This window comes from Vipera ursinii (genome assembly GCF_947247035.1).
Source record: "Vipera ursinii genome assembly, chromosome: 12".
Taxonomy (NCBI): domain Eukaryota; kingdom Metazoa; phylum Chordata; class Lepidosauria; order Squamata; family Viperidae; genus Vipera; species Vipera ursinii.
In genome coordinates, this window is record NC_139525.1 from 4,286,055 (window position 1) to 4,298,451 (window position 12,397).

The 12,397-nt window shown below is 47.6% G+C and overlaps 1 protein-coding gene across 5 annotated transcripts in view; it reads right to left on the bottom strand.

The window, feature by feature from the left end:
- SEPTIN6 (septin 6) overlaps positions 1-12,397 on the bottom strand; it is a 32,010-nt gene extending 19,613 nt beyond the window's left edge. For all 5 annotated transcript variants that reach the window (XR_014493605.1, XR_014493606.1, XM_083371933.1 and 2 more), the window contains exons 1-2: positions 12,216-12,397; positions 497-611 (exon numbers count right to left, since the gene is read on the bottom strand). Coding sequence is in view for 3 of the 5 variants with exons in the window: in XM_083371933.1 (XP_083228059.1) it covers positions 497-611; positions 12,216-12,245 (145 nt within the window). In the remaining 2 variants the exon portion in view is untranslated. The remainder of the gene's footprint in view (positions 1-496; positions 612-12,215) is intronic.

The window sequence follows — 12,397 nt, forward strand, 5'->3', positions numbered from 1 at the left end:
GATGGAAGGCTGAGTCAACCTTGAGCCTGGTGGGACTCGAACCTGCACTAATTGCAGGCAGCTGGTGTTACTTAAGGAGGCATCAGCCCACTGCTACACCAAGGCTCTATTACTTATTCAGTCAAACAGCAAATAACAGCCTAATCATGGAACCACCAAGATCATTCCCACCCAAAAAAAAAATTAAAGTTGCCATCAGAGCTAGACACATTCAATCTCTGCCTCTTGGCAGTTTCTGCTCTCTTTGACCAACCGTGTGAGAGCGGATCCTATCCTTTCCTGTCCACTCAGTCTTAATAACCTTGTGGAACAGGATCAGAAGCCAACACCGAAAACATGCCCAAGGCATATCAAAGGAGTATTGTCTCAGCCCTGTTTAACTACAGGGAGCTGCAGAGGAATTCACGTTTAGCATGGAATTTCCCCAAAATGGAAGTGGCGGCCCCTGGAAGGTGGGGCTGAAGAGCGGAGAAAATCAAATTAAAGTCCTACTCACCCACACAGAGGATGTTGAAACAGAAACCGTGGCCAACCGATTTGTTAACCAGCTGGTCAGGCAAGCTATCGAATCCGACATGGCCAGAAAGAGGAACAGATCGACAACCTTCACCCTAAGATGGGCACAAAAGGATGCACGTTAGCGTTAAGTCTCAGCGGCTCAACATTTGGGACAGACTTTTAGATATATTCTGAATTTTGGGTTTGGGGGTAGAGGTTGACTCCTTCCAAGCACCTTATTGCTGGCCTCTTTTGCTCTTCCTGAATTCCACATACATGCTAGAACTATATTATGCTCCGGCAGAAGAACAGAGGAGAAAAAAGCTATGGCAAAGTTGCCTCGGGGGCAGGAGCAGGACCCAGAGTTAAGAAACACATCACAAGAGCCGTAGCATCGCACCCTTGAAAGACTAACCGACCTGGAGCAACTTCTGGTAACTTTCTCGCCATGTTCATTTGGCCAACGTCAGTAAGCTCCAAAGGCTACTACTTCCTCCTAGTAGCTGGAGGGGAGAAGATTCCCAAGAACAGGTCTATGGAGACACAGATCTTCCGCATAGCAGGAGTGTCCACAGGACGTGGCCAAAAACGATGCAATGGAAGCTTCTGCCTCGTTTTTTTGTGCCTCGCCTTTTTTGCGCATCAAAAGCCATGCTTTCCTCATAGACTCATGGCCACTTTGAGGCTTTAGACCAGAGGTCCCCAACCTTTTGGGCACCAGGGACTGGCTACCTGGAGAGAGGTTTTTCCGTGGTTTTGGGTGCTGCCTGCATCCCCTGGATGGGGCTTTGCTTGTTTGTGTGGACCGGTTGTTGGCATGCTGCGGCCTAGTACCGATCCACAGCCTGGGGATTGGGGACCCCTGTTTTAGACCATAACCTATTGACCCCCTCGCAAGGGCATTTGTCAACAATTTCTGTCCTTAGGGGGGAAAAATCCATCCAGCCAACAGTTTTCAGCCCATCAAGCTGGACTGCAGGATGCAAAAGGAGTTTGCCGTTTTGTGGGTCACGGCTGGAATTTGGGTTGAGCCAGGCTGAAAGAGCAACTTCAAGTTCTTTTTTTTCAATTTTGTGAAAGGACCTTAGCAGAAATGGGAATGAGGCGAGCCATTTGTAACGAGGATAGCCATTTCTGTGCCCTTACTGTGCTCTTTTGCACTCATAAATCACAAACGCAATGCGGGGCCGCTGTGAACAGAACATTGCCTCCAGCATCAAGGAAAGGGGTGCACTTCCTGTCATGGGAAAGTTTTATCAGCCTCCCCCTCCCCTGTCCCCCTCTATTTCTGCTGCCCTGCAGAGGAGATTCACCCTGTAAGTGCGCATGTGGCTGCAACTTTAAAACTGATGCGCAGGAAATTCAGAAAGAATCAAGACTGTTTTTCAAACTTGGCAAGTTTATGACGGGTAAACTTCACCTCCCAGAATTCTGGGAATTGAAGTCCACCCATCTTCCAATTGCCAAGGCTGAAAAACACTACTTTAGAGTATTGAATCGCCCGTTTACCTACCCTAATTCCTTCCCTTTCTGTCTGCAAAAAATCCACGATTAAATTCTACCGGCGGGGGGGGGGGGACAAAAAAAGAACAGGAGAAGTAACTGTTAGGGGGAAAAAAGAAAGAGCTGGTATGGTTTCCTCTGCTAGCCAGGAAGCTTGCTGTAAGGTGCATTTACTGGAAAATATATCCAATTATAACAGACCAATTACAAAGGTTCCTGCTGCGGTAATTAGCACCTCTCTGCATTTTCAATCTTCAGAGCACCGCCAAATGAACTGAGTTTTTGTCCACACGCAGAAATGCAGCAGATTCCAAAATCACCCCTTGAAGCCTGAGAAAGCAAAGAGTTCGTTTTAGGCGAGGCATCAAAAATCGTTGTGTTTTTTCTTCTTCTTCAGTGAATGCTTCACCTCTTCGTGACTTCTGATGGGATCCTGTACCTCAACCGTCCCCAGACCTGAAAGCTCACAAACATGACGGATTTGCAACCTCCGCCATTTCTGTGCAGACTAGGAAATCTGGAGGGATGTTAACACCCACACATCTGGCGAGGGGCAGGTGGGGGGACGGTTGCCTTTGCTGGGGGAAGCTGCTGCAGGGGTTTGTTTCGAGTGGAGCAAGCATGAGACTCACTTCCTGTGGGGTGAGGTTTCCTGTTTGAATGTGGTTGCTCTCTCCCTTCAAAAAACCAGTGAATGCTTGCCGTAAACTCTAATAATCAATGGATATAGGAAAGTCAAGTTTTCCTCACCCAAACTCAACTCCTGGCCTAAACAAATGTTTTTCTGATAGTCTTTTTCTTTTCTTTTCTTTTCTTTTCTTTCTTTCTCTCTCTCTTTCTTTCTCTTTCCCTCCTTTCTTCATTCATTCTGCCCCCTCCATCCTTCCCTCCCTTTCTTCATTTTTTCCTTTTTCCTTCCCTCTCTTTTCTTCCCTCCCTCTCTTTTCCTTCCTTCCTTCCTTCCTTCCTTCCTTCCTTCCTTCCTTCCTTCCTTCCTTCCTTCCTTCCTTCCTGATACTACCCCTAAATCCACATCCAAGTCATGAAAAATGGGCGTCCTGGAGTAGACACTGTTTTTGGTCAACTTGGGAAATGTTCAGCTGAAGGCCAAGCGCCACCACTATCGTACCGCCAGCAGTGTGGGGTATAATCCCATCCTTTTGTCTTTATCCATTTTCGATGACTCACTCATTCGGTATCTGAGAAGAATCAGTTTGGGATTCAAAAGTTGACTTTCAATAAAAGTCCTTGACAAAAAAAAAGACCCACAGAGGCGATGAGACACGAGGGGATGTTTTCGAACATTTCCCCCAACTCTGCCAAGCTAGGAGACAGAGGTGAAAAGATGCCAACCTTATCCCTGGCCTTTGAGGAGACTTCTGCATAGCGACTGGGTGGCCCTAGGAAGTTTAATTATCCATCAGAAGAAAGGGCAGCTTTGAGGCCCTTGCAAGGAAGAACTGAGATTCGTAGGAAGACTAAAGAACAATGTAGACATTAATAATTGCAGCAGAAAGGAACTGCCTGGATGGTCAGGAGCAGTTTGGCCATTTCAACTACTGTTGCCCTAGCACTGTCTTCCAGAATCCAAGTAGACCACAAGAAGGGCTTCCAAATCACCTGAGGATGGGACAAGAAGTAAAGAGTGGAAGCTGCTTAGAGATCCAACCTGGAAGAAAGGAGAATTCTCTCGATGGTGAGAGCAATTAACCAGTGGAACTCCTTGCCTCCAGAGGTTGTGAGCGCTCCATCACTAGAGGTTTTCAAGAAGAGATTGGACAAGCATTTGTCTGGAAGGTTATAGGATCTCCGGCTTGAGCAGGCGGTTGGGTTAGAAGATCCCTTCCAACTCTGTCATTCTGTTGAGAGTCAATCTGCTAATGAATGCCTTGCTGGCTAAATCCAGGGAGAATGAAGATGGGCCTGGAGTAGATCCTCCAAATCACCTGAGGGCAGAAGAAGAAGTAAAGACTAGAAGCTCCTTAAAGAGAGATCCAACTTAGAAGGAAGGAGAAATTCCTGACAAGAGAAGAATTAAACAGTGGGACAGCTTGCCTCCAGAAGTTGTGGGTGCTCCATCGCGGGAGGCCTTCAAGAAAAGATTGGACAGCCTTTTTGTCTGGAAGGCAAGAAGGTCTCATGCCTTGGAAGGCCAAGGGGTTGGACTGGAAGAGGTCTCTTCCAACCCTTTGATTCTAAGATACAGCAAAGGCCTAGCCGTCGCAAGGCCAATCTGATTTTGTTTCCATAATTTAAAGCTATAACTGAGTCACCTTCTGCTTTGGCAAAATTCCTGAGCAGGCTTCATTCTGGAAGTGAGCCATAATTCAGTCGAACATGTGCTTTGCCCCAGACAGTTTCCACGGATATAATAAAATTTATTTACCATCATTATTTAGTGAGACAACTCGAAGAGCTGGAAAAAAAACCTGCTCAGTTGATGATGGCGGCTGCGACGTTGGCTACTGCACAATATTGGAAAAAATTAAGAGCTTAGGTCTATCATAAGATTGTTGCTATGGGAGAATTGATGTATAAAACATAGGAGATGGCGAGATATGCTAGAAACCTTTGCTTCAGTTTGGGAAACTGTTACTGTAATCTTATTTTTGCAAAACATTAGGCCAAATCCTTTTGTTGTTGTTTTGTTTTCTTTATCCTGCACATTGTTGAAATCTTGATCTATTTTTGGATCTGTTTAATAGGCGGGTTAATCTCGCTGGGATATTTTTAATTTTTAGCTACTGTATTTTTACTCTCTGAAATTCTTTTCAATAAGTATATTTTATTATTTATTGCAACATTTCTCAACCTTGGCAAGGTTAAGATGTGTGGACTTCAATTCCCAGAATTCCCCAGCCAGTATGCTGGCTGGGGAATTCTGGGAATTGAAGTCCACACATCTTAACCTTGCCAAGGTTGAAAAACACTGCTGAAAAAGGGATTCTGTCTGCATTTCCTAGGCACCAGTTTTAAGTTGCAGCAACGTGCACACTTAAATCAAGAATCTGCTTCAACGAGCAGGAAAAATGGCGGTGCTGATGGAACTTTCCCGTGGTTCAAAGTACTGTACCCCCCCTTTCCTTGACGTTCGAGGCAATGCTTTTTCATGCCAGCTGGGGAATTGTGGAAGTTGAAGGCCACACACATCTTAAAGTTCCCAAGGAGGAGAAACACTTGGTCTGTTGCCAAGACATGTATCCCTCCAGCTATATCAGTGATCTGATTCGTTCTTTAAGCCAAATTAGCAAAATAAAACCCGTTTTCATGCAGAAGTGGGAAAGCCTTGCCCCGAGTATCTTAGCCATGCTAGCTGTCCCCCCCCAGGATAAAATTCTGAACTCAACTTATCCAATGCTTTTCTTGGGTGTAAAGATGTTTCGTCTGATTTTTCCACTCTGCACATTACACAAATCTGATGCCAAGGAAAGCAAAGGTCATTCCCCCCCCCTGCTTCCTTTTCACCATCTCTAATTCGACGTACCCTGTTACGACCAGAGTTCCCACCATCGAAACTACAAGCCTTGTTAATTTTGGAAAACCGAGGTTTTGTACAAACGAACATGCAAGAAGTATTTTACTTTTGCAGCCGCGCTGCTAAATTATAAAAGCGTTTCATGGGAAACCTTTATTGTGATCCGCTTCTTTTTCTTTCATATAGCCTTTATGGGAGAAAAAAAACTTAAGAAGGCAAAAGCAATACAAATATTAGAAAAGAAAGAAGAGAGAGTAAGAAGCAGAAAGAGAAAGTATCCTTTTGACAACGGTTATAAATGCCTTTGTATTTCCCCCCACAAAAAAATTACATCATAATTTCTTCTTTCCATAAGTTACGTTTTCGAAATACCACTCCCAAATTATCAGCTCCCAAGTTTCATTTTTTTTCTTCATCAAAAAGTCGATAAGGAGTTTCCAGTTACCAATAAATGTAATAGAGATCATTGTAATTGGTCCTTCTCTAAACATCACCACGATGTAAAAAAGATGTTGAGACTCTAGAAAGAGTACAGAGAAGAGCAACAAAGATGATTAGAGGACTGGAGGCTAAAACATATAAAGAACAGTTGCTGGAATTGAGGATGTCTAATGAAGAGAAGGACGAGGGGGGACATGATAGCCGTGTTCTGATATCTCAGGGGTTGCCCCAAAGAAGAGGCAGTCAAGCTATTTTCCAAAGCGCCCGAAGGCGGGACAAGAAGCAACCGATGGAAACTCATCACGGAGAGAAGCAACCTAGAACTAAGGAGAAACTTCCTGACAGTGAGAACAATTAACCAGTGGAAGTACTTGCCACCAGAAGCAGTGAATGCTCCAACACTGGAAGTTTTTAAGAAGAGATTGGACAGCCATTTGTCTGAAATGGTATAGGGCTTCCTGCCTGAGCAGGGGGTTGGACTAGATGACCTCCAAGGTCCCTTCCAACTTTATTATTATCGTTATTGTTGTTATTGTTAAATGAAATAATTTTGCTACCTCTGCTGGTTCTTGTCTCCGTCAAATCCTAAAGCTATAAAGAGCAATGTTTCTCAACTTTAAGAGGCGTGGACTTCAACTTGAGAAGCACTGCTAGTGTATAGGATATACAGAGAGTCCTTGACTTACAACAGCCCATTTACTGACTGTTCAAAGTTACAACGGCAAGGGAAAAAAAGTGACTTATGACCGTTTTTCCCAGTTACGACTTTTCCAGCCTCCCCAGGGTCACGTGATCAAAATTTGGACGCCTGGCAGCTGGCTCACACCTATGACCGTCGCTGTGTCCCAAGGTTCCCTTTGGTGACCTTCTGACCAGCAAAGTCAATGGGGAAGCCAGATTTGCTTAACAACCGTGTTACTAACTGAATAACTGCAGCGATTCACTTAGCAACGGAGGCAAGCAAGGTCGTAAAATGGAGCAAAACCGACTGGAGGTCTCCTTTCACCACAAACACTTTGGGCTCAAGTGCGATCATAAGTCAAGGACTACCTGTGTTACGTTGCACACACATCGTCTTACGGGATGTCAAAGATGAAGAAACTCTTGCAGCGATGCTTCCCACAGAGAATCTGGTTTTCTTACACAGATTTGTAAAGACCGCGTAGAGAACCACCTAGTAGCCCTGGACGTTCTCCTTGGAAGGCAGAAACCCTCAGAAAAGTGAGAAGGATCACAGGTGTCCCTGCTATCAGGTGGATCCTCTCCCTTACTTTTGTGACCATCTGGAAAGATTACAAAGGGACGCGGTGGCTCAGTGGGTTAGGACGCTGAGCTTGTCGATCAGAAGTTCGGCAGTTTGGTGTGTCGAATCCCGAGTGCCGCGTAGCAGAGTGAGCATCTGTTACTTGTCCCAGCTTCTGCCAACCTAGCAGTTCGAAAGCACGTAAAAATGCAAGTAGAAAAATAGGGACCACTACGGTGGGAAGGTAACAGCGTTCCGTGTGCCTTTGGCGTCTAGTCATGCCAGCCACATGACCACGGAGACGTCCTCGGACGAGCGCTGGCTCTTCGGCTTTGAAACGGAGATGAGCACCGGCCCCTAGAGTCGGAAACGACTAGCACGCATGTGCGGGGGAACCTTTACCTTTACTGCAAATATTACATGGAGTCAGGCAGCTTTTTTCCCCTCTCTGCTGCCAAATCATACATGACTTATTTGACTGGGTTAAAAGGAAACTCAATATTCTTACTGCTTTCACCAAGGTAACCCTTTAAAAAAAAAGAGCCATCCAATCAAAAACCTTGGCCAGGTCAATAGTTTTGCTGGTTCTCTTGAAAAGGCTTCAAAGTACCGGTACGTTCTCGAGCCTTTTCCTAAATTGCTTGAGAACCGGTACCCGAAGAAGTCTCAACGACCGAATAAGATGGTTTTCCAAAACAGGGTTCTGCCGCTCTCCATCGACTCACTTAAATTCTCCCAAAATCAGACCGTCCATCCACGTTCAGATTTTGAAGTCTGCAAAATGGGCCAGCCCTGTGACTTCAAGGAGGAACCAAACCCAGGATTCTTCCCCTGGGGCAGCCTGCAACAACCCAGGCTGCTTCTGAGCACAAAGAGAGGCACTTGGAGGTTGTGTAGTTAATTTATGACTCAGAGAAACCACTGCGTGTCTACCGGGCCAACCTATTTTTCACATTTATTAGAACAGGAGCTCCTGAGACCAGCTTTTAAACTCCTTGGCTCCTACTGTGAGTAACCAGAGACTTGAGAAGCTCACCCAAAAGACTCAGAGGTTGTGTCCTGCTTTCCAGCTTGTAGCATTTTGAGACAAGCTGCCAACAGGATGATGAATCAGAACCACAAACAGCCTTTCAGTTTGTCAACTCTACTAACAGCCATAATAAATGAGCTACTGGTGGTTGAGGATACACCAGTAAGGTTACAATGCCTTGGTAAGGCCACACTTGGAATACTGCATCCAGTTTTGGTCACCACGATGTAAAAAAGATGTTGAGACTCCAGAAAGAGTGCAGAGAAGAGCAACAAAGAGGATCAGGGAACTGGAGGCTAAAACATATAAGGAACAGTTGCTGGAATTGAGGATGTCTAATGAACAGAAGGACGAGGGGGGACATGATAGCAGTCTTCCAGCATCTCAGGGGCTGCCCCAAAGAAGAGGGAGTCAAGCTATTCTCCAAAGCACCCAAAGGCAGGACAAGAAGCAACAGATGGAAACTAATCAAGGAGAGAAGCAACCTAGAACTAAGGAGAAATTTCCTGACAGTCAGAACGATTAATCAGTGGAACGGCTTGCCTCCAGAAGTTGTGGGTGCTCAAAAACTGAAAGTTTTTCCAAAGAGATTGGACAATCATTTGTCTGAAATGGTATAAGGTTTCCTGCTTGTGCGGGGGTTGAAGATCTCCAAAGTCCCTTCCAACTCCATTATTTTGTTTCTTCTCCGTGACAGAGAAGACCACGATGATTTGCCAAGAGGCTCTTCTTGATGGTAGTGGAACCTAACAGCTCTTTTCTTTGCTGGTTGCTTTGCCTGTGCAAAAGCCTTCCTAGCCCTGGACCACATGAGTCACGCTTGAGAATGAAAACATTCTCTGTGTGCGATACATCTGCTTGTTGCCCGTCAAAAAGCTACATCAATCAAGGCAGTAGATGGAGGCCTCTCCGCTGCAGGCAAAGCCCCAAACCTCGTAATTATCTGTTGTTGGCTGCTAAACTTTAGGGTGTTACATAAGCATCTTGATGGAAGGCTGGCAGGCTACGAACAGTGCATGCTTGGTGATGCCATTTTTGGCATTACAGACGGTGTCCAGCCTGCCAAGTCTTCTCCCCAAGGAGACACCATGAACTCAATGACTGAGCCCAGATCTGCATCCAAGTCTCACACCCTTCTACAATCCTGAATTTTTTTTTACACCCTTTGCCATCATCCGGAAGGATGAATTTCAAGCCTTCAGACCCAAGTACTACCAAAAATATCCTCAATTAACTCCTGCTAATTTTAATGGATACATCATCCATGCAGGGGTGGGATTATTATAACTATTATTACTATTTTTATATTATTGTTGTTGTTGTGTTATCTTCTCCATATTTGACTTCCCAGCCCAGTCTCTGATCCTAGGATTTGGTAGTGGTCTCTTATTCAGCTACTAATCCTGGTTAGTTTTTCAAAATCAGATCAAGCCAGTTTAAGCACTACCATCTAAACTGGGCCTGAACTGAAGCGTGAATATGTAAAAAAAAAAAGTTAAGAAAAGAATAAGGTGCCTTCAGAGGCTTTTGTAAACAAGCAACAATGGCGACTTTGAAGTTTTTTTCTTTCTTTCCAAATGTCATCTACTTAGGCAGAAAAATGGACAAGTACCGTAGGAGAGAATATCCTCAAAGGCTACAAGAGGTAGGAAAGAGAAATTTTGCCCCTTCTCCTTCCTTCCCCTCCAAGTGGCAACATGGTGACTGGCCAGATCATCACAGAAAGTGACGTTGTGAGACTCACTGGCTCTTGTAGGTTCCAAATTTGCTTAATCCAATCGGTTGGATTGCATTCCCAAGCAAAGTTTCTCAATCCAAGTTTGTGGAGCAAGCCATAATGGACTGGTCTGGATATGACACAGCCACGGGAGTCAGGTTTGTACATCAAGAGAAGCCGTAAATGTACAAATCGCAACGTTTACGACACTGTGAGCTCAGCCTATCTGCCAATCAAGCCCAGTCCGTCTTCTGCTAACTGGAAGAACGTCAGTACCGCAGGGACCAAAATGGGTTTCCTATCCCATCACTGAGTTCCTCTTGAATGGGAGAGATTGAGAGCTGCACATTCCCACAGCCAATGTAGTCTCAGTGGTTAAGGTGCTGGCCTAGAAACCAGGAGACTGTGAGTTCTAGTCCCAATTTAGGCAGGAAAGCCATCTGGACTTTTTTTTTGGGGGGGGGGAGATTGACTTTGGGCCAATCACCAGGAAATGAGGCATTCTAGTCCTGCTTTAGATATGAAAGCTGGCTGGGTGACTTTGGGCCAATCACCAGGTGAATGTGAATTCTAGTCCATTAGGCATGAAGGTCAGCTGGGTGACTTTGGGCCAATCACCAGGAGACGTGAGTTCTAGCCCCGCCTTAGGCATGAATGCCAGCTGGGTGACTTTGAGCCAGTCCTTCTCTTTCTCAGCCCAGCCCACCTCACAGGGTTGTCGTGGTGGGGGAAATTAGGAGGAAGAAAAGAAGTGTTTAGGTATATTTATTCCCTTGAGTTACTTATAAAATAATAATGGCCAGCTAAAACAATCTCATAGATAACTGAAATAAATAAAGTGGTCAATCCTCTTCTCCCAATGTCCCAAATATTTCAAAACACAACAACCAGCTTTTTTCCAACCTTGAAAGCCACCAGCAAGGACTGTGTGTGTGTGTGTGTGTGTGTGTGTGTGTTTGTGTGTGTGTGTGTGTGTGTGTTTGTGTGTGGGAACTAAACCAAAATCAAGGCTGCTAACAGAGGCTGAGTTGCAAGGATACCTCCAGCCCTAAAGACCCACAGAGCAGATTTTTTAAAAAAAAACAACAAAAACCCAACAAGGCGGTCCATTTTTGTGTGACACTTGCAATTTGCTGCTTCGCTCCACCGGCACCTGGGGTCGGCTCAGCCCAGCAGAGCCCCCCACCCCCCTCCTGCGATGTAAGGAGAGAGCGGGTTCTCCAGCTGAAAGAGGCGCCCTACACCCGGGACTCTGGAAGGAGGAGAATGAAAAAGCCACATCCGACACAGGCCGGCTGTCAGCTGCAGATCAGGCCATCGTCCATTTTCCTCTTTCAGAGGAACCGGAGACCTCGACTGAATCAAAACTGCTCTGCCGCCAGCCGCGGGTTCGTTTCCTTCCGGAACACAAAGGAAGGCAAGAAAGACGGAGCGCTGCTTTTAACCTAGCCCGGCTCAAAGAAAGACAGCCGGGGCTTGGCGCAGGTGCCTTCCCAACCCAACCCATCCTCCTCCTCCTCCTGCGCCGAGACAAAAGCTCCCATCTCTCCACTTTTGGGGGGAGGGGGGACGGGAGAGTACCCCACCTTCCTCTTTGTCTTGCCAGCGCCCGTGTGTGGCTCCACGGCAGGCAAATTACGCAACCCCCGTTCCGCAACCGGCTTTGCTCCCTTTGGCTGGGGATGGTGGGAGCTAGAAAGGGAAGGGGGAAATCTAATGGACGGGGAGGGGGGAGCCCTCTGCGTCTGCCCCTCCCCTCCCCTCCGGGGCGATCAATGGCTGCGAGCTGACCCGATTCACACACCTCCTCTTCCTTTCCCACCAGCTGAAACCTCTCCCCTTGGCCCAAACCGGACCGTCCCTCCTCCTCCCCCCCCTCCCGCCCCCCTCCGGAAGCCTCCAGGCCCGAGAAGCCCCTTCCCTTCGGACCCCAACCAGCATCTCCCCCGAGGCGCCGGTCCCTTCCCTGGCCAGGGTGGGGTGGGGGCCACAGGACGAGCGCGGAGCTGCCCCACCCCACCCGAACCCTGCTGCTCCCCCCAAAAAAAACAAAAGGCTGTCCCGGCGTTCAGCTCCCCCCCTTCCTCCCTCCCTCCCTTGCCCCCTTCCCTCCCTGCCCCGTGTAAACGGGCGCCTCTCAATTCGGAGCCAGTCCGGGAGGCGGAGAAAGGGCGGCAGCGGCAGCAGCAGCATCTCCGGCCGGCATCTCTGCCTCCCTCGCCCCAAGGCAGCCCCCGGCGCGCCCCCTCGGCCAGCCAGGGCCGGAGGAGACCCCCCCCACTCCGGGCCGCCCCCACCCCGCACTCACCACCTGGCGGGCGAGCTCCGTGGCCGCCATGGCCCCGCCGCCTCCTCCTCCTCCTCCTCCTCCTCCTCTTCCTCTCCAGCCGCGGCAGCAGCAGCAGCCGCCGAGCGCGCCGCCACCTCCGGCTGGCTCAGCCCCGACGCGCGGAGGGGAGCCTGGCGGGCGGGGCGGGGAGCTGGCCGGAC